This window comes from Sciurus vulgaris, assembly GCF_902686455.1.
Source record: "Sciurus vulgaris genome assembly, chromosome: 9".
Taxonomy (NCBI): Eukaryota; Metazoa; Chordata; class Mammalia; order Rodentia; family Sciuridae; genus Sciurus; species Sciurus vulgaris.
Genome location: NC_136469.1, coordinates 75065080 through 75088932, shown reverse-complemented (window position 1 = coordinate 75088932; position 23853 = coordinate 75065080). Strand labels below are relative to the sequence as shown.

General features: G+C 35.5%; 1 protein-coding gene across 1 annotated transcript in view; it reads left to right on the top strand.

The window, feature by feature from the left end:
* Positions 1–23853, top strand: part of ARHGAP24 (Rho GTPase activating protein 24) — a 449241-nt gene that overhangs the window by 53893 nt on the left and 371495 nt on the right. The window contains exon 2 of the mRNA XM_079153263.1: positions 18793–18992. Coding sequence (XP_079009389.1) covers positions 18813–18992 — 180 coding nt within the window. The 5' untranslated portion in view covers positions 18793–18812. The remainder of the gene's footprint in view (positions 1–18792; positions 18993–23853) is intronic.

Below are 23853 nucleotides of genomic sequence, written 5' to 3'. Positions count from 1 at the left end.
TTTGATAAAATAAAGAGCCATGATCTATAAAACACATCAGAAAAAATCATACTGAAGCATATGAGAAGAAAGTATTTGAAACTCTATTATTGTTAAATTATAACTTTTGCTCTTTAGCTTTGCTAGTTGATTTCTACCCAATAGACACTGACAGTTTCTAAATTTAAATTAATTCAGTAAAAGGAAAATATAAAAAAAAATCTTTACAACTTTTAAGTTTGAAATATTTATTTTTCTGCTCATTTCATTGTGAAGATTCAAAATGTACTATGTTTCTAAAGGAGTTATTTAATTAGGCTTATAATGGAAAATAATGTTATCTCAAATATCCTTATTGTGACTACCATGAATTTGCATGTGTTATTCAACTTACAACATTATTAAAATTAATATGCATCAAAACAATTTGGTGTTTAAGAGAATTTCTTAAAAAGCCTAAATTTGTTATAGTTCCTTGACATACATACAAACATCAATAAAAATTTAAAAATCTAATGTAATGGTTTTCAAATAACAGAAGACAAGGAAGAATACTCAGAGGCTGATTTAAATATCATTAATAATTTATTTTGACCAACATTTTTGAGCACCTACCAAGAATATTTAGTGGTTTATTTCTTCCCAGGAATCAGCAAGATAGTAGAGTAAGACAAAGCTCTTGCCTCTAAGGTGACAATCTAGATGCAATGATCAGCATGTTTAACTGCTTACTCTTGATGCTGACGCTGATGATGTGGATTGTGATTTTAGTTGTTATGAATTCCAAGAGGGATGAGGTGAGAATGAGCTCTGCATGTTCGAGTTGAATTGAGGGGATAAATTTGGATGACTGCTTCATGTGGCACTTATTGCAGAGTCATGGGTAAGAGATTGGGAAGGTAGATTGGCCACCTGGAAATGAGGCTGTTTGGACATGATGCAGTGTGCAGTGGGACTCTAAAAATTAATATTTGAGAATTATTAGTTTGGCAGTAGCACTGTGAAATGGATCTTTAGAAACTTTGAAACTGGGTGCAGGGAATGAAGTCATCATTTAGGTACAAGGAAAAGGGGTGGCAGTGAGAGGAGATCAAAGGTGGTCAGGATAGAGGGAATGGTGAGGACGGGATAAAGGCATGTGTTGGGTGTGGGAGCAGGAAGAGTACCATGAGCTGTTGGGATAGCTGGGAAATTGAATCTGGGTAATTAGCATCCTGTTAATGATGAAATGACTAAAAACTGATTTTATAATATTACAAGATTCTGAGAGTACCATGAGCTGTTGGGATAGCTGGGAAATTGAATCTGGGTAATTAGCATCCTGTTAATGATGAAACGACTAAAAACTGATTTTATAATATTACAAGATTCTGAGAGGTTTCTGACTTTCAAAGCACATCTCAATTGTGTTCATTCTAATTTTGATAGTATGATTATTTTTCAAACTTAGCAGAAGTTGCTGTTATGTGAGAAGACATTATCATACTTCATAGTTGATTCATCTGAGTGTTACATTCCTTAACCCCAGACTGGAAAGCAGAATTTTTTTCTTCATTCCTTAAAAAGTTTTATTTTTCTTTTCACTTAAGTTTGTAATTTAGGTGTGGCTGATAGTTGAACTTTTGCAAATGACCCTTCATTTAATACTTCCACTTTATATTACTGAAATCTAAAGCATCTCTATGGAAAGTAAGTACTATTAGAGTTTCCCTCAATGGTCTATTAATTTGAACTTACACATTTTGTAACAATTTAAATTTTGATATAATAAATTTTCAAGTGCCTACTCTGTTATTTATTTATTCATTTGTTTTTTTATTTTTTAGAAATCCTAGAAAGTATAAGGTAGTTGTATATATATAAGGCTTACATGTGAGACCGTGTAGTTCTATAGGGAAAAAAAAAAATCCCTTGAGAACCCAGAGTCAAAAGATGTGCATTTGCATCCCTTCTCCATACTTGCTAGGTTTATGCCTTCAGCAAGCCACTTTAGCCTCTTGGATCTTATGTTTGGTGGAATCGTCAGTCCTACTTTTTAAGGGGTTTTGTCAGGTGCATGTGGAATGTATGAGAAGCTATGTTTGTGCATGTGCCTGTGTGTGTGATTATTATTTATGCAAGGCAATGACTCAGACAAATTAAAACATGCTGAATTCTAATTCTTACTGTCATAGCTCCCTGTCTTTCATCTTTCTCAGATAATTCTATTGCCATTTGAAAGCACCTTTGCTTATGCTCAGAATTTTATTTTTCCTTAGTACAAAGAGTTGAGCTTGGGGTTTACATGAGTAAATTCCTAGCATTTGTGGAGGCCTAACTGAGCTTAACAGGTGACTACAATATTGACATCTAGAGTGAGTGAACACCCATTAGTCATGGTATAATGAAATTTGTAGGACTTATATTTTTGTACTTTTCCAACTAAAATGACCAGCATTCTATAGTTTCTTTTTTTTTTTTTTAAGGCAAAATGAATTTGTCACTTTCACTGAGTATTTTCTCTTCATAAAGGACCATGCACATGAGCCTCATTCTCCCCTTCGCCCACCAAACTGAACAAGAATATCAAGTGTGGGGCAGCTGGGCTTTTTTTTTTTTTTTTTTTTTTTTTTCTGGCTTCTGCAAAGAATGGGCAAAAGGCAATTCTGAATTCCTTCACCTATTTCCAATCTGCTGAAAGGACCAAAGCAAAGTTAATAAGGCAAAAGTTTCATGTGTAATGATCTTCCAAGTCTCAGAATTTTAAAACTAAAACTCAAAAGGAAATATATGAGAATAAATATGAAGATAAGCAAACATCAGTGATACATTGAGAACCTCCAACTAGGTATAACATCGGTATGTGTGTGTATATATGCATGTGTGTATCTATACCTATTTATCTATCTATGAGTGTGCATGTATATATGTATAGATAGATGAAAATCCTGGTATCAGATTTTTTCATAAAGAATAGTTGATAACTATGTTCAGCTTTTCTTATAGATCATTTGAATGCACTAGACTATCCTATATAAGAATTCATTTTTGTATAAAATTTGTTGCTTTGGAACAACCACTTACTAGTAGTAGGACTATAGATACTTTTCTGTACCTTACGTTCTCCATCTGTAAAGTGATAATAATAATGACACATACTTCATGGAGTTACTATGAGAACTAAATAAGTATACACACACAAGCATTTGTAGTCATGCCTCAGTATCCATGAGGTATTGATTCCAGGATCCCACATGTATAACAAAATTTGTGGATGCTCAAGTCCCTTGTGTAAGATGGCATTGTGTGTGTGTGTATGTGTGTGTGTGTGTTTGTGTGCAAACGTGTGTAGTGTTTTATTCTGTGGGTGAAATCCATTACTGACATTATCTTTTCAGGTATTCAAAATTGTCCCAGATTATCCCAGTGAAATCCACTTCACACTGTTCCTTGATCCTTCCTTTAGTCCCCATTATTCTTAAGTATTTCTTACTTTCTTGCACCTGTTGCTCCAGAACTATTTGTACTTCCACTGTCCAAACCCTGGAATCCGCTTTTAATCCAGGTAGTTCTGATTCTGCTTTGGCAGTGAATTGCATTTACAAGTCAAAACCTGGCCACTGGCCACTAGGTATACTATTGCTAGTGTACCTCATTATTCTAGGCCCTCTCAGTGAAAGGAACTGGTTAATAGTTGTCTGTTTTTATGTCTCTATCTATCTGTCTATTAAAACCTATGAGTTCATTTTGAAACCTGCAATTCCAATCTCAAATCATAAGATACCTTCTAATCTCCATGTTTCTGCACTTGTAACTCCCTTTTCCAATAGCAAAAACCCTACCTTCCCATTATGTTCAATATATATCTTTATTTATTCAATATGGACTACACAATATAATTTCAGAATTGCTAACCCATACCACAGCAACGAGTAAACCTACTTATTAAAGTCCAACATTTTAGATGGAGTTTTTGAAGTTTACTATAGAAATTTAATTTGTGTACAGATATCAAGTGTACAGTTCATGAGTTTAGGCAAATGTCTCTATAATATCTAACTCTTGTCTCATCAAGATAGAAGACTTTTCCATTATCAAAAGAAGTTTCCCTTGTTACCCTTTCCAGTCAATGTGCACCCTCAAAAGAAGACAATTCTTGATTTCTATCACTGTAGACTAGTTTTGCCTATTCTAGATTTCATATGAATAGAATCAGTTACTCATGGATCTTTTAAATCTGACTTCATTCACTCATTATATGAGATTCATCCATGTTTCTCTCCTCCTCTCTCTCTCTCTCTCTCTCTCTCTCTCTCTCTCTCTCTCTCTCGGAGAATATCATGCTAAGTGAAATAAGCCAGTCCTAAAAAATTGAAGGTTGAATGTTCTCTCTGATATGTGGATGCTAACACACAAGGGAGGACAGGGAGGGGAAGAAGAGAAGTCCACTGGATTAGACAAAGGGGAATGAAGGGAAGGGAGGGGAGAAAGGAAAAGGAAGGACAATAGAATTAATCAGATGTAACTTTCCTATCCTTATATTTGTATACAAAACCAGGGTAACTCTGCATCATGTACAACCACAAAAATAGGATCCTAATTAGAATGAATTATACTCCATGTGTGTATAATATGTCCAAATACATTCTACTGTCATGTATATCTAAAAAGAACAAATAAAAAATAATATATATAAACTATATATATACTAAAACATATAGACATATAGTTTCTTTTTAATTGCTGGAGAATAGTCCACTGATTATACCAGACTTATCTATTTAACTGCTGATAGGTGAATTAGATGAATTAGTCATCTTTCTTCACCAAATACCTGAAAACAACAACTTAGAAATGGAAACATTTATTTTGGCTCATTATTTCAAAGTTTTCAGACCATGGTTAGCTGGCTACATTGCTCTGGGCCTGAGGTGAAATAGAACATCATGACAGAAGGGCATGGTAGAGAAATGCTGTTCAGCTCATGGCAGACTGGAAGCAGAAAGAGAAAGAAGGGGCCAGAGAGAGAGAGAGAGGGGGGGGGAAAAAACCCTTCCAGAAGCATGCCTCCAGTGACCTACTTCCTACAACTAGGTCCCATGTCCATGTAGCCTTTCCAGCTATCAATCCACCAAATGGATTAGTCCACTTATGATGTCAAAGCTCTCATGATTCAATCATTGCTTAAATATCCCACCTCTGAATCTTGCTGCACTGGGGAATCATCCTTTCAATTCACATTACAGTGGGTTTCATTTGAGTTATTTTCTGTTTGGGGCTAATATAAATAAATAAAACCATATACTTGAGCATTTCTATACAAATCCTTTTGTGAACTTATGGATTCCATTTTCCTTAAGCATCTAATAATTGCTAAGTCATAAGTAGAAACATATTTAACTTTGTACAAAACTGCCAAAAATTTTATCAAAGTGATTGTACCATTTACACTTCTGCCAGAACATATACAAATCCATATCCTCACCAACATTTGGTGTTGTCTGTGTTGTGAAGTACCATATATTTAAATCTTCCTATTTTCCAAATATTTTCAAAAACAAAAATATTTTTGTCTTTCTATTGTTTAGTTATAGTAGTTCTTTATACATTATGCATATAAATCTTTTACAGATATGTTTGTAAGTATTTTCTGACAGTCTCTGACTTGCCTATGCATTTTCTTAATGATGTCTTTCAATGAGCACTTTTAACAAAGTCTGTATTATAATTTTCATGTGATTACTTCACTTATTCTTTCTAAAAACACTTACTTTCCCAGATTATGGATTTATTCTCCTGTGTTTTCTTCCAGGAGGTTTAATTCTCAAATTTAGGTTTTAGATCTCTCTTGAATTAATTTTTGTGTGTGATAAAAGGTAAGAGAAACTCTATGTCTTTTAAAGTTAGATTTTTTTATCATTCCAAAGAAAAAATTCCAGAAATGTTTTTTTGTTGGGGGGCGTTTGCCGGCACCCCCCCAACATCACTCTCTCCAAGATGGCGCCTGGCACGGTGCCACAATGAGTCTGCAGCACAATGCTAATAAACAGGAAGCGCGTCTGATTGAAAGGTTGATTCCTTTCCTGGTCGGTGCTGAGCTCGTGACCAGTGCATGCACCCATCTCCTTAGCCTGGAGCCCATGCATCTTTCACATAAACACTCACGTGCACTTACTCTGATTGGCTTATGCTTTGCTTCTACTTAACAGTTTGTTTTACTAAAAAGATATATATGAAAGCGAACAAAGAATAAAGAGAGAGACCCTTACTACGTGTGTGTTTATCGCCACTGGACGACGATATTTTTTGTGTTTTTTCACAATAAAAAGATATTTTGCATAGCATATTATTGAAACCACCTCAAATTTGGTTAAGCAAAGGAAAATATATGTATTCATTTTGCTGAGAAGAATAAGATGTATCTTAGAGGATCACAGAAAGTTACACAGGGACCAGGACTTCAGGGGCTAAAACTTGGATCTATCCTCCAAGGCTCTCTTTATTCTTCTCTCTTACCTGCTCTGTCTCTACTGCTTCAGTCTGTAGACAGCTTTGCTCTGTAGCGCAGGGAAGATTAATGCTGTCAACCTTGATGTACATCCTTCCTGTCTTTCTATAACATCATAAGGGATGGTTCACAGGGCACTGCTTATGGGGAATGACTGGCCTCATTCCCTGGGCCAGTCACTGATGCTATTGAACTCAGGTTATGTGAGTAATCAAGTCCAGTGGTAAAGTGGTACCATCTAGAGCAATAAGACATGAAGGAGAAGGGGTTCCCCAAAGCTCTGGACATCACAAATAATATATGTACCACCAAACAACCTACTTTTGAAAAAAATGTTGTTTTTTGCTCATTAAGTATATTCTTGTGTAAAGGCAATTTTTTTGTCACTGGCCTAAAGCTAAAGTGTTAACTAATTATTTTACAGGACTAAAACTATGTTCAAATTATGTGAGAAAAAGGGGACCTCAGCAAAGGCCACACGTTAACTCATCGAAATCTACTATAATGTGAATAAAGCTGAATAAACTACAACAGCAGCCAGGTTCTTTTTTTCCTCTTTGATATCATCTCCCTACTTTCTTCAAATTCTAATGAAAAAGTTGTATTGTCCATACCTCAATATAATAAACAACTGGGAGAGTAACTGTGGTTCAGTGATTAGGACAAGATTTATATACTTAGGGAGACTAGTAATTTTCTTGGGTTTACAGAGCAAGCCTGATGATGTTCAACCCACAGGATTAATTGACAAAGAAAAAGCAGTCCTTATTGGAAATCACTAAGAGCCTCAGGGCTTTCATTTGAAGGCGAAAACCTAAAAGTTCATTGTAGACAAATGACTATCTCAAAGTTACCCACTTGAATTTTCTTTTTTAACTGTGGCAGGTCCAATAAAACCTCATCCCACAGAGAGGCTTGAAATGATAATGTAATCGACAACATTTGATTTTCTTAGGTTGGACTCTCTGAGTGAAGCTGATATTGAAAGCAGTGCTTCACAAAATCCTTTTTCTAAGCTTAAAAATACGACCATCAGGGGACAGGGCTGGAGGGTTATATAAATGATAGGCACAAAGGCGGTTTCCCTGTTATGAGAAGAGGACCCAGCTGAGGTGGTTTTCCCCAGCTGGGTCTTTCTCAGCATTCCATGGACTCTGCCTTTCTTCTCTCCCCTCTCCCCACAATGTGCAAAGGCTCTTCTTTATTGCCATCCTGCTCTCCCTTTCTTTCCGTAGCATAATTTATTACTTTTCAGACTTGGAAGTAGAAACCCTCTTTTGTTTGCAGACAACTTTCAAAAATGTTTGCTCTAGGTGAGAGTGGGGAGGGCCATACAAAAGCTTAAAACATGAGATGTTTAGAAAATCAGGTTTCTGAGGCCATTTCGAAGGGTCCAATCCTAGGTTAAATGAAATAATATAGAATAAGGAATATTCAACTCCTATTCCATTTCTTTGCTTCCAGTTTTTCTTTGTTCTCCTGTGGCCCTAGCAGACAATAATATTTGCCATCTTCAAGCTTTCATAAAATGATTAGTTCTTTCCATTAACAGAAATTGACTTTCTCTTCTTTTATCAGTTCAAATGGCATTCCTTCTGAGGAATACCTAATTTCAATTTGATATTTAAGGGAGATCTTCAGTTCTTGGTTTACTTATAGAACTGAAATAACAAAGTCTTCCTGTCCTTTCCATGTGTGATTGATTGATTGATTCTACCTAGAGTATTGTAGTGAGAGGGCATCAGGGCTGTGAGTACCCAGGTGATTAACTAATGATATCTGCCATGACCCTGAAGAACAACAGTAAAATTGCCAAAAAATCTGTCAATTCTTTCTTAATCTCATCAATGGCTAAGTCTGTTTTGATTTTTATTCTATTCAGTTTATCAGCATTGGAAATTACAATGGTTGTCCTTTTCACTTATCACTCAGATAGTGATGTGGTGATGGGAAACACTTTGAGTGTATATTAAATTACCTTCTTCAAAACCTCCTTCATAGGAACAGATTCTCTCTACAAATGCAAGGCATTACATATACAGCAAAAGCAACACAAATACTTAAGATTGGTTTCTTTTTGTATGGTTGGTTCCATTAAGTCATTTTGATTTCTTACTAGATGAATATGAAAATATTGAATTCTAAAATATGAAATACAGATTGATTTTCCTGATTCATCCCAGCATACACATAATTTCTACTATTGTCTATTGTTTTAGCACTGTTTTCAGATGTTTTAAAAAATTTAATTTTAAATGAATCAAGTAACAGGATTTTTTTTTTTTTTTTTTTACTGTTTCCTCAGGAAGAGAGCTACATATTTACGTTACTAATGTTAAAGTTTCCCCAGGTGTGCCCTTTTAATACTTATTTTATACTTCTTATTCATTACTGTAGTACTTTATTTAATAATTGTTTCCTTTACACTTGCATTTATCCTTTTTAATGTGAAATGTTTTTCTATTTTTTACTTACATCATGATTAAGAATTGTATGCAGTAAGACAAATGGCAATTTGCTTTAATCATTTCTGAAATCAATTTAGCATTAAGCCACTAAATTTGAGTGAGGTTCAAATGGTAAGATTTGAAGTGATGTCATTAAATTGGTGTCTAGTAACTGCAAATGTTTTTGGATTTTTGCACAGTACTCTGGGGATCCCTACAGCCTCTGGGTTCAATTTCAGCCCTGAAGACTGACCAAAGCATCCATTAATTGGTTGAGTTTATTCAAAAAATCTTTGAGAATTTACCATATGTCAGTTAGTGGTGAGTTCCAGGGAGCCCATACCCTCAACTAATGATGCTATAGAAAACTGAAAAACAGGAAGCACATATGATAAAGGTCATGTCAGGATGATATGGGAGCATATGGTATGGGAACTCCCTGGGGGAAGCAGGGGCATCAGTAAAGACTTCATAAAAGATATGAAGTAAGAATGGAAATTAACCAGGAAATCAAGGTCTTGGGAAACCCACATGTGAAAGCCAAGGGTCCTTGCAAAGTACTATAAGAAATTCAATTACTTCTAAAAACAGATTTAGGCTCTCACAGTTTACCTCAGTGCTAAAACAATCTCCATTAGACCCTTCCCAATGTAGGACCTAGAGTGCTGATTCTCTTCTAGGCAACAAAGTTCGATTCATTCTTGAAGCAAAGAGGTGGTATGGTAGAGTCAGGGAAAGAAAAAACTATTTTCTTGTTTTTTTTCCCCTCCATATACAAGCTCCTAAGATCTAATTCTTAAATCCTTTCTTGTCAAGACCTTTTTTTAATATATATATGCATATTTACAAAGTCTTTATACATCCAAACTCTTATATGAATATTTGGCTTTGTGATACATTTTTGCCATTTTATAGTTTTAAACTCTTGGTTAGTTTTTCTGTCTGAGGAGATGTTCGTGCATTTAGCACATAACAGTATATCCAATAGCCACTCTATGCTGCCTTTTCTATGTAACACTGGGTAGAAGGCTGCAACATGCCAGGTGTTCATGTTCATGTGAACAGGTGTTCACATGCCAAAGGGAGACACAGACAAACAAATAAAACACAAAACAATAAAACACAAAAGAGAGCTGCTTGTATCCTGTGGAGAAGGTAAAATAATATGATAGAGTTTGGTGAGGGATGATTGTGGTACTATCAAGGGTGATCAAGGGGATCTGCTATGATAAGATAACCTTTGGATGGAGAATTGAATGATGAGGAGTTAGCCATTCAAAAATGCAGGGTAGTATTCTGGCAAATCAGGGATCATACTGGGTCTTCTAGACCATGATAAATAATTCATATTTAATTCTTATATAAAGGAGTAATTATTGGAGAGCTTTAAGCATTGTAGTAACATGACCTGATTTGCTTTATAAAATGAGTTCTGCTATAATATCACTGTGGTAAGAATGGATTCAGGGAGAAAGCAGAAGACTATTGTATTAATCAAGGAAACAGATGCAATGGGTGTGGATTTGTATGAATTTCTTCCTGAATATTCATTAAATTATAAAGTTATTATGGTTTTGTGTGTGCGTTTGTGTGTGTGTGTGTGTGTGTGCATGTGAGAGAGAGAGAGAGAGAGAGAGAAAGAGAGAGAGATACGTGATTTTACTCAGGTTTGAACCATATACCCACATTATATTAATTTTCCATTCTAATAACACAATTCCTGAGCTGGATATTGTAAAGAAAAGAGATTTATTTAGCTCATGGTGTTGTAGGCTGAAAGTCCAAGATCAGGGCCACATTGATTTGGCCTCAGGTGAGAACTTAGTAGTAAATGGCATCACATTGGTAGAAAAGATTACATGGCAATACAATCCAAAGAGATTCAGGAGCCAGGCTTGATATTTTTATAACCACTTGCTCTTACAGGAACTCCAAGGTCTCTGGAGAGCTACATGAATTCCTTCCACAGGTGACACTCTTAATGGTCTAGTCAACTCCCACTAGGACATATGTACCTCTCAAAGGTTCCACCACCTCCTAACATCACCACAATGAGGACCAAGTTTCTAGCACATGAAACATTGAGTGACACACTCAAACCAAACACAAATCATAGCATACATAATTTAATGTCGGACACAGGATAGAACATGGAGGTTTAGACTTTTGTGATGCAAATATGTTTCCCTCATTCTTACCCATTCTGTATCTCCACGTCCATCTTCCATTTGCATTTCTTCCATTCATACTTGTTCTGCCTTGTGGCATGTTCCTTGCTTCACTTTTGCTTTCAATCAACCTTCCATTAGCTAGGAGATGGTGATGATAAATTTACTCTCCTTGTTCGTGGCTTACCCACACCTGGGAAGCTGAGCATTAGCTTGACTTGATTGGGACTTGGAGAATGGGCAGAAACTTGAAGGTAACAGTAGGTCTTATCATAATTGGTAAGAACGAAATGACTTTAAGGTCAATGTTGAAGTATCACCATTAGGAAGGGAAGTGAGGGTAATAAAAGTGGAGGCACTTGTGACACGGACTCACCTAAGGCCAGAACCCCTAGAAGCTTGAGGGAGAATTGTTCAAGCAATTTACTTGGGAGCTCTCAGAAGAATGAGAATGAGGGCAGCAGCATAGGACAGGGAAATAACGTCTAGTGTAAGCTAGTTTTGGCCTAATCTAGTGGAAAAACTCCGGAGTACAAATTATAACACAGAGTTGGTATTTCATAATTCAAGGATCCTGGCTACATTTTGTACCCTTTTTCCTCCCCTTTAGTGAAGTCAGTGTCCAAGAAAGAGCATCTAGCTGTGAGTCCTGATCAGTTAACATACAAACCTTCTGACAGGATGGTTACAGTAACATAAGTCTTATTCTGCTCAGGAGTCTATAGACTGGGTGGCTTAAATAATAGAAACCAATTTTTTTAAATTTATTTTTTTTATTTTTCTTTTCTCCTTTTTTGTATTTTTTTTCTTTTTAGTTATACATTACAGTAGAATGTATTTTGACATACATACATGGAGTATAACTTCCCATTCTTGTGGTTGTACGTGATGTGGAGTTACACTGGTCCTACCTACATTTGTATATGAACATAGGAAAGTTATGTCTGATTCATTCTACTGTCTTTTCCATTTCCATCCCCCTTCCCTTCCCCACATTTCCCCTTGTCCAATCTGGTGAACCTCCTCTCCTCCCTCCTCCCTGCTTATTGTGTGTCACCATTCATATATCAGCGAACATTCAGCCTTTGGTTTTTTGGGATTGGCTTTTTTCACTTAGCATGATAGACTCCAGTTCCATCCATTTACCAGCAAATGCCATAATTTCATTCTTTTTGGCTGAGTAATATTGCATCATATATATGTACTACATTTTCTTTATCCATTTATCTACTGAAGGGCACCTAGGTTGGTTCCATAGCTTAGCTATTGTGAATTGAAATGCTATGAATATTGATGTGGCCGCATCACTACAATATGCTAATTTTAAGTCCTTTGGATATATGCTGAAGAGAGATAACTGGGTCAAATGGCGGTTCCATTCCCCGTTTTCTGAGGAATCTCCATACTTCCAGAAACCAGTTTTTAACAGTCCTGGAGGCTAAAGTCAAAAGTCAAAGTTCTGGCAGGAAACATTTCATTTGGAAGCCTCTTCTCTTGGTTGATAGGTGGTCACTATCTCATTGTGTGCTTGCAAGTCCTTTTATTTGCACAGGCACAGAGAGACAGAGTAAGCAAGTTCTGGTATCTCTTCTTTTAAGGACACTAATTTCATCAGATCAGGGCTCCACTCTCTTAACTTCTTCTAATGCTAATTACCTCCCCAAAGCCTCACTTTAAAATGCCATCACATTGAAGGTTAGGACTTCAACATATAAATTGAGGGTGGAGACAAAATCATCCAGTCCATAATAGCAGGAAAAAGAGTTCCATTTGGGGCACCAACTTCTGCTATATATAGTGAGGATTATTAGAGATGAACTTGGCATTGGGGGCATCCAGGGACAATTTAGATGGAGTTAGAAGATGGAGAGACGTTTGGTAGGATTCACCATTCACATTCAATATTCATTGCTGTGCTGATGTAGAAAAATGGCTGTTTTAATTCAAGTATGGTGTGACTGACTCAGATGAGAAAAATAACCAGTGTGTTACTTTATCCTGAAATTATTTCAATATTTAGAGTATTAAAAGAATTTGATGTTCTAAATTTGATGTACAATTATAGTTATTGGAGAAATGCTTTAGGAAAGAATAACAATAACCCTTAATTTCACAGATTGACTGTAATACTAGCACAAACAGCCTGCATAATGAACACTATGTGGTGAAGCTCTTTTATGTTCTTTGCTTCATGAAAGAATGTCAGAGCTGTAGACATATGCTTACATGGCTTCCCATACCATGATACTTAATATTTTAAAAATGAGAAAAAATATCAACAAATATTTTGCATTTAAGAAATTTAAAAAAAACATTTTTTAGTTGTCAAGGGACCTTTATATAATTTATTTTTATGTGGTGCTGAGAATTGAGCGCAGTGCCTCACACATGCTAGGCAAGCGCTCTACCACTGAGCTACAACCCTAGCCCACATTAAAGGATTTTTTTTCTCTAGGGAAAAGACACACAATACATGTAGATACACATCTACCATTTACCTTCATGTATGTACGCATATATGTGCATGCATGAGCTGACTTATTCTTTGTGTGTTTGTAATATGAATCCTTCCATATGGAAAAGCTATATACTAGCATTTAGAAATATAGCCAATAGAATTCCCTACTGTTTGACAAACCAGCATGTTAGCAACAGCTAGAAAACAAAGTGGTTTTTTGTTTAATAAGAAAGAGAATTCAGATGAATATTGAATATAGTTTAACAGTATGTACAGTGGAATCATATCTTACAAAGAAGTTTGATTCTAATGCTATCACAGAAAGTGATAGCATTGTATGTGATCCAAATTATTCCTGAAAGTCTCATAAATCTCTCATAAATCACAATGTTCTACCAATCTTGCTAGTTTTTGTTTTCTTCCCCAGCAATAAGACAGATTTTTGTTCTTAGATTGAACAATTGGAGTAATTGGTTTTGAGGGGCCATGAAGCATGGTATCATGTGCACCTAAACTCTGAGGTTATATTTGCACAGTGAGATGCTCATTCTTCCAGATACCAGGGAACTGACACTGATGGAGGTCTGCGGATGCATTTCTTCCATTTGGCACTACTGTGGGGAGCATAATTCATTGAGTGGCATGGAGTCATCCAAGTGTAATTTCTTTTTCTATTTCAGTTGCTCTCTCTTTTGCTCTAGTTCCCTCTTTCTTAATTGCTTGTTTGCTGAACACATGTGATTGAATCTATATAAGCTAAATTAAAATATATTGCAACTCTTTGGTGTCTGATGTACATATTCTTTGTTGAAATGAAGTCACAAATATAAATACCTATGTGTGTGCCTTTTGAGGTAAGAAGATTCTGTTAGGAGCATTAACATCATTCTGATTGCTTATGCAATACTGGTGATTTTCTAGTTCCTCTGGTTGCAAAAAAAGTACCATGAGTAGATGCAGGAGCAGTTTCCACCATTTAAAAACAACTCAAAGCTACAAGCCCATTAAATGATGGAAAGTTTATAAGCCATGGGATAGTACAGTAGCCCAAATTAAGGCTTTTTCTTGAGAGTGATATGACAACACAAGTTAATTCCTCAATTTCGTTTTTGTTTTATTTTGGAGTAGCCATTCATCTACATCCTTGTTATATTGTCATTGTTTGTTCATTTGTAATGAAGATGGCAATTTCATTTTGTAATCTCATCTACCACTCAACTGCCATGCCCTGAGAGGATCCTCAGTGAGAGGATTTTCCTAAGATAGATTCAGTGAAATCATTCTCTGAGAATTTAAGTGAATAAATTGTAATTGTTTTAGTGCCAAACCAAAATGATTTTGTGCATTTACAAGACTAAAAAGTCTACAAGTTTGAATATGTTTTTTCATAAAGGTCAATTTCATATTAATTCAAGTCTGATAATTTTGACATTGTATTTAAGAGCACTATATGCTAATTGAAATCTATGTCAAAGGGGAAAAATCCAAGTTCTTAAAGTACACATTTTTTAAGGCATTCAATACTATTAAAAAGAATCCTCAAAAAATATTCTTTTTAGGAATTCTGTTACAGTTGTTATCCAGCTTCATATGCTGATTGAGTAGAAGTGTACTGAGTACTAAATAAACACTGTTAAAGGCCCTGGTAATACTGTAAGTGTGGAAAACCATGTTCTTGACCTCGTGAAGCTTATGGCTTTCTGGTGGGGTGATAGACAAAAGATAAAAAAAAAAAATTAAAAATACAAAATAAAAAAAAAATTAAGAAGTGAAATGTAGGGAAGTGTGAGAAAAACAGAAGATACAGTTCAGGATAGAAAATAACAAGAAATGGACTAATTCACACAGTGATTAGTGAAGACCTGCTGAAGAGGGTAGATATTAGGCTGAGACTTAAAGGGAAAGGGGTAGACCATGCAAAGGGCCCAAGACAGTGTTTTCTGGCCAGAGATCAGCAAATATCAGACATCAAGGCATATAGAAGCTTGAGCTTCCCAGAACAGAAAGCAGTCTGGTGTGGTTAAGCATGTATGTGTGTGTGGAGTGGAGGGATGTGTTATTAAAATTAGATTAGAGAGGTAAACAGGCTCCAGATGATTCAGAGCCTGGATTTTGAAAAAAGTATAATGGGAAACCAATAAAAATTTTAAATGTAGAGAGTCATTATCTAATTTGAATTTTTAAAACCTTATTTTGGCTGCTCTTTGAAGAAGGAAATCTGTGTGAACATGTACCCGCATGTTTTTGTTTGTGGTTCAGTACAGAATAGAGAGACCAGTTGAAAGGATATTAGAATTGTCTCCTCAAAAAATTAGATGGTGCCATAGGGTGGCAGTGGAGATGAAGCCAAGTGAAGAGGTCTGTGATACATTGGAGTTACTATCTTTTGGATCTATAGATTGATGTGATATTCAAGGTAAGGGAGCGTCAAGATTCAACTTATCACTTTTTTTTTTTCTTTCAACTGACTGTATCATGGTGTCATTTACCAAGATCAAGATCAGGGAGAATCATGTTTCAGAGGGAGATCATGTTTGCTTTTAGATTGCCATGAAACCTGTTGTAAAATTGATTAGTTCATCAAACATTGATTGAAATTCACCATACACTAGACATTATATTAAGTATGGGGTATACTTGCTGTCCCTACAGATATGGAATTTCAGAGATGATAGACTTCAGAGTGCTGAAGAGACCATAGTTACAAGTAATTCAGACCATCATTCTTATTTTAAAGATGAGGGGTAGAATTTGAACCATTTAATATCTCCAGAAATATCATGACTCCTCTATAAAAACCATGGTTATTTTTATAAAAGTTAATTTATTCATCCAAAGCTAGTTGTGGCATTATTTCTCCTTAGGGATGTGATGAATCTATTTTCATTTGTTTTAATGAATCATTACAATCAGCATTATTAATATACTTTCTGATGTATTCTAAAGTCATGAAAATACAAATAGCTTAGCCACGATTTCAATGAGGAATGCTTTATCGGTTCCACCCAGATTTATAAATAACAGAAACATGCAAAATCATAAACCATATTCTAATGTACACACATTTTTTTTACTATGGCATTAATAGTAGGCAAAAGGGAAATTGGCCACTTGTGTTTCTGTATTATTGATGGTAGGTTGCTAATTACCTTAAATTATTTTTGAGTGCATTTTTTAAACCTAATAGCATGAATTTGAAAGGAAAGAAAAAAAGGCCCCTGAAAGTTTGTTTTTCTATAATGCATAGTAGATGTGTGTGTGTGTGTGTGTGTGTGTGTGTGTGTGTGTGTGTTAAAATATTTGTTTTATGGTCCTATTTAACTTTATAAGTTGTTTGGTCAAGATTAAATAGTGAGTATATGCATTGTGCAGATCTGAATAATTTAAATGCCAGAAGAGGAAAAAAGATTATTTAGGGTGGTCTAAATAAGCATGCTTATTATCTAAATTATATTACACCATTTATTGTTCCTTTAGAGCAGAGTTTTCTTGGCTCTTTATACTAGGTCAAGTACTGTGAAAGAAGAGATGAAAGTTCCTGCCCTAAGGGCATAACAAACTTAGAGCATCAGGCATGATCTGGTCTGCAGACACACAAGCACACACAGGAGAGGGTGTTTCTTGCAGTCAGTGATTACTGCCCTGGGAATGCCCCATACGGTAGAGAGTTTCAAGATATTTTGTAGAAATAGGAGTTGTTAACTAGAAAAAAAGCATTTCAGTATAAAAAATGATAAAAGTAGATACTGAACAAGATAGATAATAGTCCATTGGCCTGTTTGAAGTTTAAAAGTCCTTCAAAGAAAAGAAGATTTTTAAAGCAAGGAAGGAGATAGATTGGAATGTGTGTCAATGGAGAGGCAAAGCTACTGTGAAAATGGTTGACATTATCACAATAAAAAGTAATTAAACCAAAGTTCTGCCTCATTGCTGAAACTGGAACAGCAGGATTACATTCAAAAAACTCCGGGACTGATAGCAGAAGATTTAACTCCATCAAAAAGATAGCTTGTCTCCTGGAATCCATCAGAAATAACAAAATAGGGGCCTTCTTCATGAATATTGCCAAACAGTAATATTCTGTTTATTAGTTTACTGTGTCACATTCTCGTCAGAGACACAAAGGTGAGCTGGGCACAGCAGTGCACAACTGTAATCCCAGCATTTCAGGAGACTGAGTCAGGAGGATTGAAAGTTGGAGGCCAGTCTAGGCAACTTACTGAGAGTTTGCCTCAAAATAAAAAGGGCTGGGGGTAAAGTTCAGTGGTAGAGCATCTCTGGGTTAAATCCCCTGTACCAGGAAGAGGAAAAAAAAAAAAAAAAAAGACATAAGAGAGTACATGTCTCACTTCTTGAATAAATGCTTAGAAATAAACATCAGCAAGAATTTGGAAGAAGCCTTTGGGACAGGAAAATGTCTTAATTCCTAACCACACATCCCTGGGTCTCCCAGTCAGCCCACCTCCCCCAGTCCTCCTGTGGTAGTTCAGCTTTCTAACTGTGGATTAATATTTTCCCCATAATTAGCTCCTTCTCTTGCTATGCATATGGTATTCAGCCTTGTACTCCTTCACATGTCATGTTAGAATATTCTTCACTATGTCAGGGGCCAGGACACCCACTTGTTCCTGAAGGTTGAGGTTGAGCGTGGGGAAAGGAAGGGCGACTGCCCTGGCAGGGTTTTTGATGTTTATTTTCTCCCAAACTTTTTCAGCTGCACTAGTTTCCAACCATCAAGAGAAGCTCTCAAGAGGATACATCTTGAGAAATGTTCACATATGCAAACCAAATGTCTTCCAATGAGGTTTTTTTTAAAAAAGTCCCTTTAAACTTTAACACGTGTGGGGCTAGAGCTTGCTCAGGTAACCCCAGGCCTGCACAGGCAGGACCCCATCAGCACCCACCAGACACACAGGCCCTCATCTTGAGAATTATGTCTTGGTTGATCATTTTCATTTGTTTTCAAAAATTGTTTCTTTAAACATTACTTCTAGAACTTTCCCATTCTTTAATTCTACTCAGGAAAAAGAGGTTCTCATCATTCAGCTGCCAAACTCATTTAAGAAGGCAGGAAAGCACTGCAAGCTCTCTCCAAGGCTTCTTTGGGCATGTTGTCAGGTCTGTGGTTTGCTTCTAGAAATTTGGCCAATGAGTTGATCAGTATTCACCCCTCCTTTTCTTTAGGATAGGGTGTTTTAAGAGAGAACAGTATATAACACAGCACCTTATTCTTTCATTGTGTTTGCCAAACAGGAAAGTCCATCAGCTTGATCATGGAGGAGAACAATGACTCCGCAGAGAACCCCCAACAAGGCCAAGGGCGGCAAAATGCCAGGAAGTGTGGGTGGCTGAGGAAGCAAGGAGGTTTTGTCAAGACCTGGCATACCCGCTGGTTTGTGCTCAAGGGAGATCAGCTCTATTATTTCAAAGATGAAGATGAAACTAAGCCCCTGGTAAGTAGGAGAACATAAAAAGCATTGCAAGCCTAAAAGCCAAGTACTAGAGGGATTTGCTAGAAACGGATGGAGACTGAGGTCAACTCAGATTCCTTCATTTTCTAGGCATCCTTCACGCTTCTTCACCATTGTTTACTTTAATTTGGAACTAATGAACTTGCTAATTGAGGCCAACAGGCAGATTATACTTGCCTAATGTTAATTTTCTTTTTACTACACTGGAACAAAATGCCTGATTCTCTCAGGCACGCTAACTTCATGAGAAATACTTAGTGCACATCTACTAGAAGACATACATTATAGCCCAAACATCTTTCTTTTTCTTGGGAATAAGTTAAAAGCATGAACTTGAAGGAAAACCATATACATGACTTTCAGTAATTGCTGAGACATCTTTAATAGCAATTCTCTGAGGCTTCCCCTCCACCTTAACTCTTATGAAATATGGATACAGTGATAAACCAACACATACAATATACTCCCCTGGGAATCGTTTCTGTATTTCTTTGTGGTTCCTTAGCAGTCTTTTATTTCCTTATTTCCTTATTTTCTCAGTCACAAATCTCAACTCTCCAATGGCAGAAAATCTCCATCTGCATTTTGAGGCTGCAACAGGGGTTCTCAGCTGTGATCATTGCTCATTAATTGATGGATGTGAGCTGAGGCATCACCCTGTGATTTCCCTTCATCTACATCTGTGGGGTGTATTAATCAGAGAAGAGACATTGTAGATTAGTTTATGTAAACATCCCTGACAGTATGTTCTTGAGGCTATTTTCTCATGTGCTCAAGTTCAGGAACTTAATTAGGAATTTGGATCAAGACTCTTCTTTAGTATTTTAAATTCCTGAGGCATTATAATTTCACAAGGTTCTCATTCCTTTAATAATGCATTACATAAAAATAGGAAAGAAAGTATAACTATAAGCCCAAATCATTCTCTTTTTTTCTTTTTGTGATTTCTACTAATTTTTGAACATCTATAAAGGCTAAGAATTTACACACATTTTCTTATGAAATACTCAAAATAATTATCGGAGGTAGGCGTTATTAATTCCATTTTTGCATGAAGCAGTCAAGTTTTAGGTGTACTTCAGATAACCCAAAGTGTGACAGATGATGAGGCTGCAATTTCATTCTGGGTACATCTGAGTTCATATGGCCTTAGCTAGAGGAATGTAACTTAATAAGCTGATCCTGCATTGATATTGTGACAGTGAGAGCACATTTTCACATCTGTTATTTTACTTGTCATAGCAAACCTGTGAGGAATACAGGGATTATTTTAACAGATCAGCACGTTATGGCTTAGAGATATGAAGTGACATGGTCAAGATCATATAGAGGGGCTGGGGTTGTGGCTCAGTGGCAGAGCACTTGCCTAGCATGTGTGAGGCACTAGGCTCAATACTCAGCACCACATATAAATAAGTAAATAAAATGAAATTAAAATGTAAAAACAAACAAAAAACATCATACAGAGATCAGAGGCAAGGTAGTGCCTGTGATGTTACTTAAATCATTACCCATTCTGGTTAACAACTTAGTCCACCTTACGCCATGCCAGAATAAGAGTCCATGGGACCAGACACTGAATCATATTCATATTTCTATTTTATTCTGTATGCTTCTCCATATCAAAGTCTACACACTGAATCCCCCATGTTTTATGTTTTTAACATTAACTTGATCCATTTCACTGTTTGGTAAAAATGATTTTGGTAAAAATATTATCTAAATATCTTGTGTTCAAGATAATAATTCACAATCTTATTCTGAGTATTGTGTGATTAAAAAAAAAAAAAAACAAGGTATTCTCCTCTCACTATACCTTGTAATTAAACACCAAAATAAAGGCCTTCTTGAAAAATGTTACAGCTGGAAAAAGAAATGGTATCTATTTGTATGTATATGTGTAGTTGTTAAAGGGCTATTGCTAATGAATGGCAGATGAGGACTAGAAGCAGAGTTCCTTGCTCCTGATATAGTGCTCCTTCTGTTTTGCCTTTTGCCCTCCCAGTGAGATTCAACTTTTCTTTAGACTTGCTTTTAGTTAGAAGTACATCTTGGTTATGTTTGATTTCAGTGCTTCTAACATAAAGATGCCCTGGGCCATTGTATGTTTTGATGAAGAATACTTCAATAATACAATAATACTTACTGGAGCAGGCAAACATCACTAATTAAATTGAAAAAAAAAAAAAAAAAAAAAAAAAAAACCTCTTCTAAGCAATCCTAACCAACTAGAAATGTTCACTAAACATAACTTCCTTTTTTTTCTTCTCTCTTAGAAGGTACTTACTAAAATAGGAATATAAAACCCTTATAATTTGTGTCTCTCGTGTCCCAGAATAAGGATCTTAATTTACTTGAGTAAAACTGTAGGTGAGTTTCTCCTTAACTCAATACAGAAAATCAAACTGTATCATTACCTTCATTATGAAAAATTCCCACCTGCTGAGGAAAATATATAAGCAAAATTATAATTGGGAAAGATGACCATGGAAATGCTGAAAGCTCTGAAAACACAGATGTAATCATCTGGTTGGGTTGGAAAAAGATGCACAAGGCAACAGGTGACTCCTACCTGGGGTGTTGAAAATTGGTGGAAGTTTTCCAGGTAGATAAATTGGAGAAGATAAGGAGTTGCATAATAGACATCTATTGATAGAGTGCTCCATATTTATAGGGTGGCAAAGTGGCAAAAATGTCATTAGAGAGATCAGTGGGGCCACAATAGATAGGATCTGTATGCAGAAGCAGTGACTGGATTCCCTTGTAGGCAGTGGGAACTTATTTCCAGACAAGCTGCACAACTATGTTAACCTTGAAAAGATTTCCTAGTGTGAAACCTGAGTTAATGAATATAGTTTCTCAATTCGGTTTTTCTTCCATCCATTCCTTCAATTTTCATCTATCCAAGAAAAAAATATGTATATTAACTCATACTATATATTTGCATAAATATGTATATATTTGATTTAGTGCATTACACATTTAATCACTTGAACTTTATGTTGATGTTTTTATGTTCTCATTCACATTGTACCTTGCCTTCCAAATATTTAACAACCTGTGCAAGTGTGAGAACCTAGAAAGTTTCACCTCCACTTTTCTTATTTTCTTTTTTTGAGCCAAGTTAAAAGTGCCTCTGGGTTCTCTCTAAAGGACAGTGCCTGATTGTAAACAATGACTTTCCAGCACTTAACCAAGGTTCCTCTGGCAATGTATTAGGGGATTTTCTCAAAATGTGTCTATATCATATTTAAAATAAAACAATCAATATTCATAGTGCCCTGTAATTTTTTTTTAAATTGGAAAAAACCCATAATTAGTTTATCATGGATAAAACTTTCTCCAGAAATTATTGGCTACAAGTGTTTGCATTTATACAGAAAAGTATTTTATTCACAAAAAATTTAAAAACTAAAGTTGATTTTGGTTGTTTCTGAAAAACACAAGCACACACAGAAATGTGAGGTGAATAGCCAACTTTTGAAAATACATTAGTATATCCGTAATTTTGTAACTCACAGGGTACTACTGTAAATATTTTATGTGGTTGTATTTTTCCATTTTGAGGTAATATTTTTCTCTTTTGATGTTTTTAATCTTATAATAAAATCTTACTTACATTCAGAGAAAAATGTTAGAAATTATACCATATGGAAGACAATCAAAAAAAAAAAAAAAAAACTTCCCTATTACTGGATACCCCTAGGACTTTGCAATAGTGATTTTTAGAAAAGTTTTAAAACAAAATTAAACTAAATTCATCAACAATTTTGTGTGGCCATTTTTTATTAATAGTAATGACAATTGACTGAGGCCTTAATTATAGATATGATTACATGGAGGGAACAGATAAGTCATAGATAAAGCATGAATGTTAGTTATCCTAAAACTTAGGCAATTGGGCTGGTTTTGCTAAATGAATCCAGTGATAAATTTTAAGGTCTTATGGACTCATATATCTTACTTCTATCATGAAGGGTATTATTACTTAAATGAAAGCTAAATCTCAACTTGGGCTATGCTAGAAATATGATTGAAGTTGACAGTAGAAAGCATCAATTTTTAGAAGCCGTTTGAGACTCCTGATAAAATGGCTCAAATCTAATAGAGATCAACCCAATTAATTTATTCCAGACATTCTATAGCAGTTATCGATCCAATTGTGTGGGGAATGTTTTTTCTGGACGTGAAGAGAGTGACACTATATTAGATCATAATAGATTTTCTTAAATTAGGGGACAAAATGATTTTGAGTGAATTATAACCTGAGGGCTGACCGCTAAATGTGCAGGCATTGATTGCTGATTAAAGAGTAAGCTCTAATTTTAAATATTTAATGAAATTCATGAGTTCATGAAATCTAGAAATCTCTAAGCCATTGCGCTCTCCATTATAAAATATGACTCAGAAGAAGTTAAAGCCCCAACTAAGTGCTTAAAATAATACTGGAAACACTAAAACTTGGATTTTATCCTTAAATCTAACTTCTGAAGTCTGTAGAATCAGACTTCTACACAGCTTCCAAGTCTTTGGATATTTAAAAAGATACATAAAGTGGTTCTGTGTGTCTTTATGAAATTTAGGAACTCTTAGTGCTTTCCTAGAAATGATCAAAACATGGAAAGTATTAATATAAAATATTTTACTCCATGGTTAGTTGAATAATGTTGTATTGCTTATCTTTATACAGCAATATAGGCATAATTTGTATTCAGAGTAGTTGGGTTGAATTTGTATTCATTTCATTCATTTGGGTTGAATTTTGGCTTATCTACTTACTAATTGAGATACATTGGACAAATGCATTAGCTTTCTTAAGCTTAAGTGTACTCCTCTGTACAAT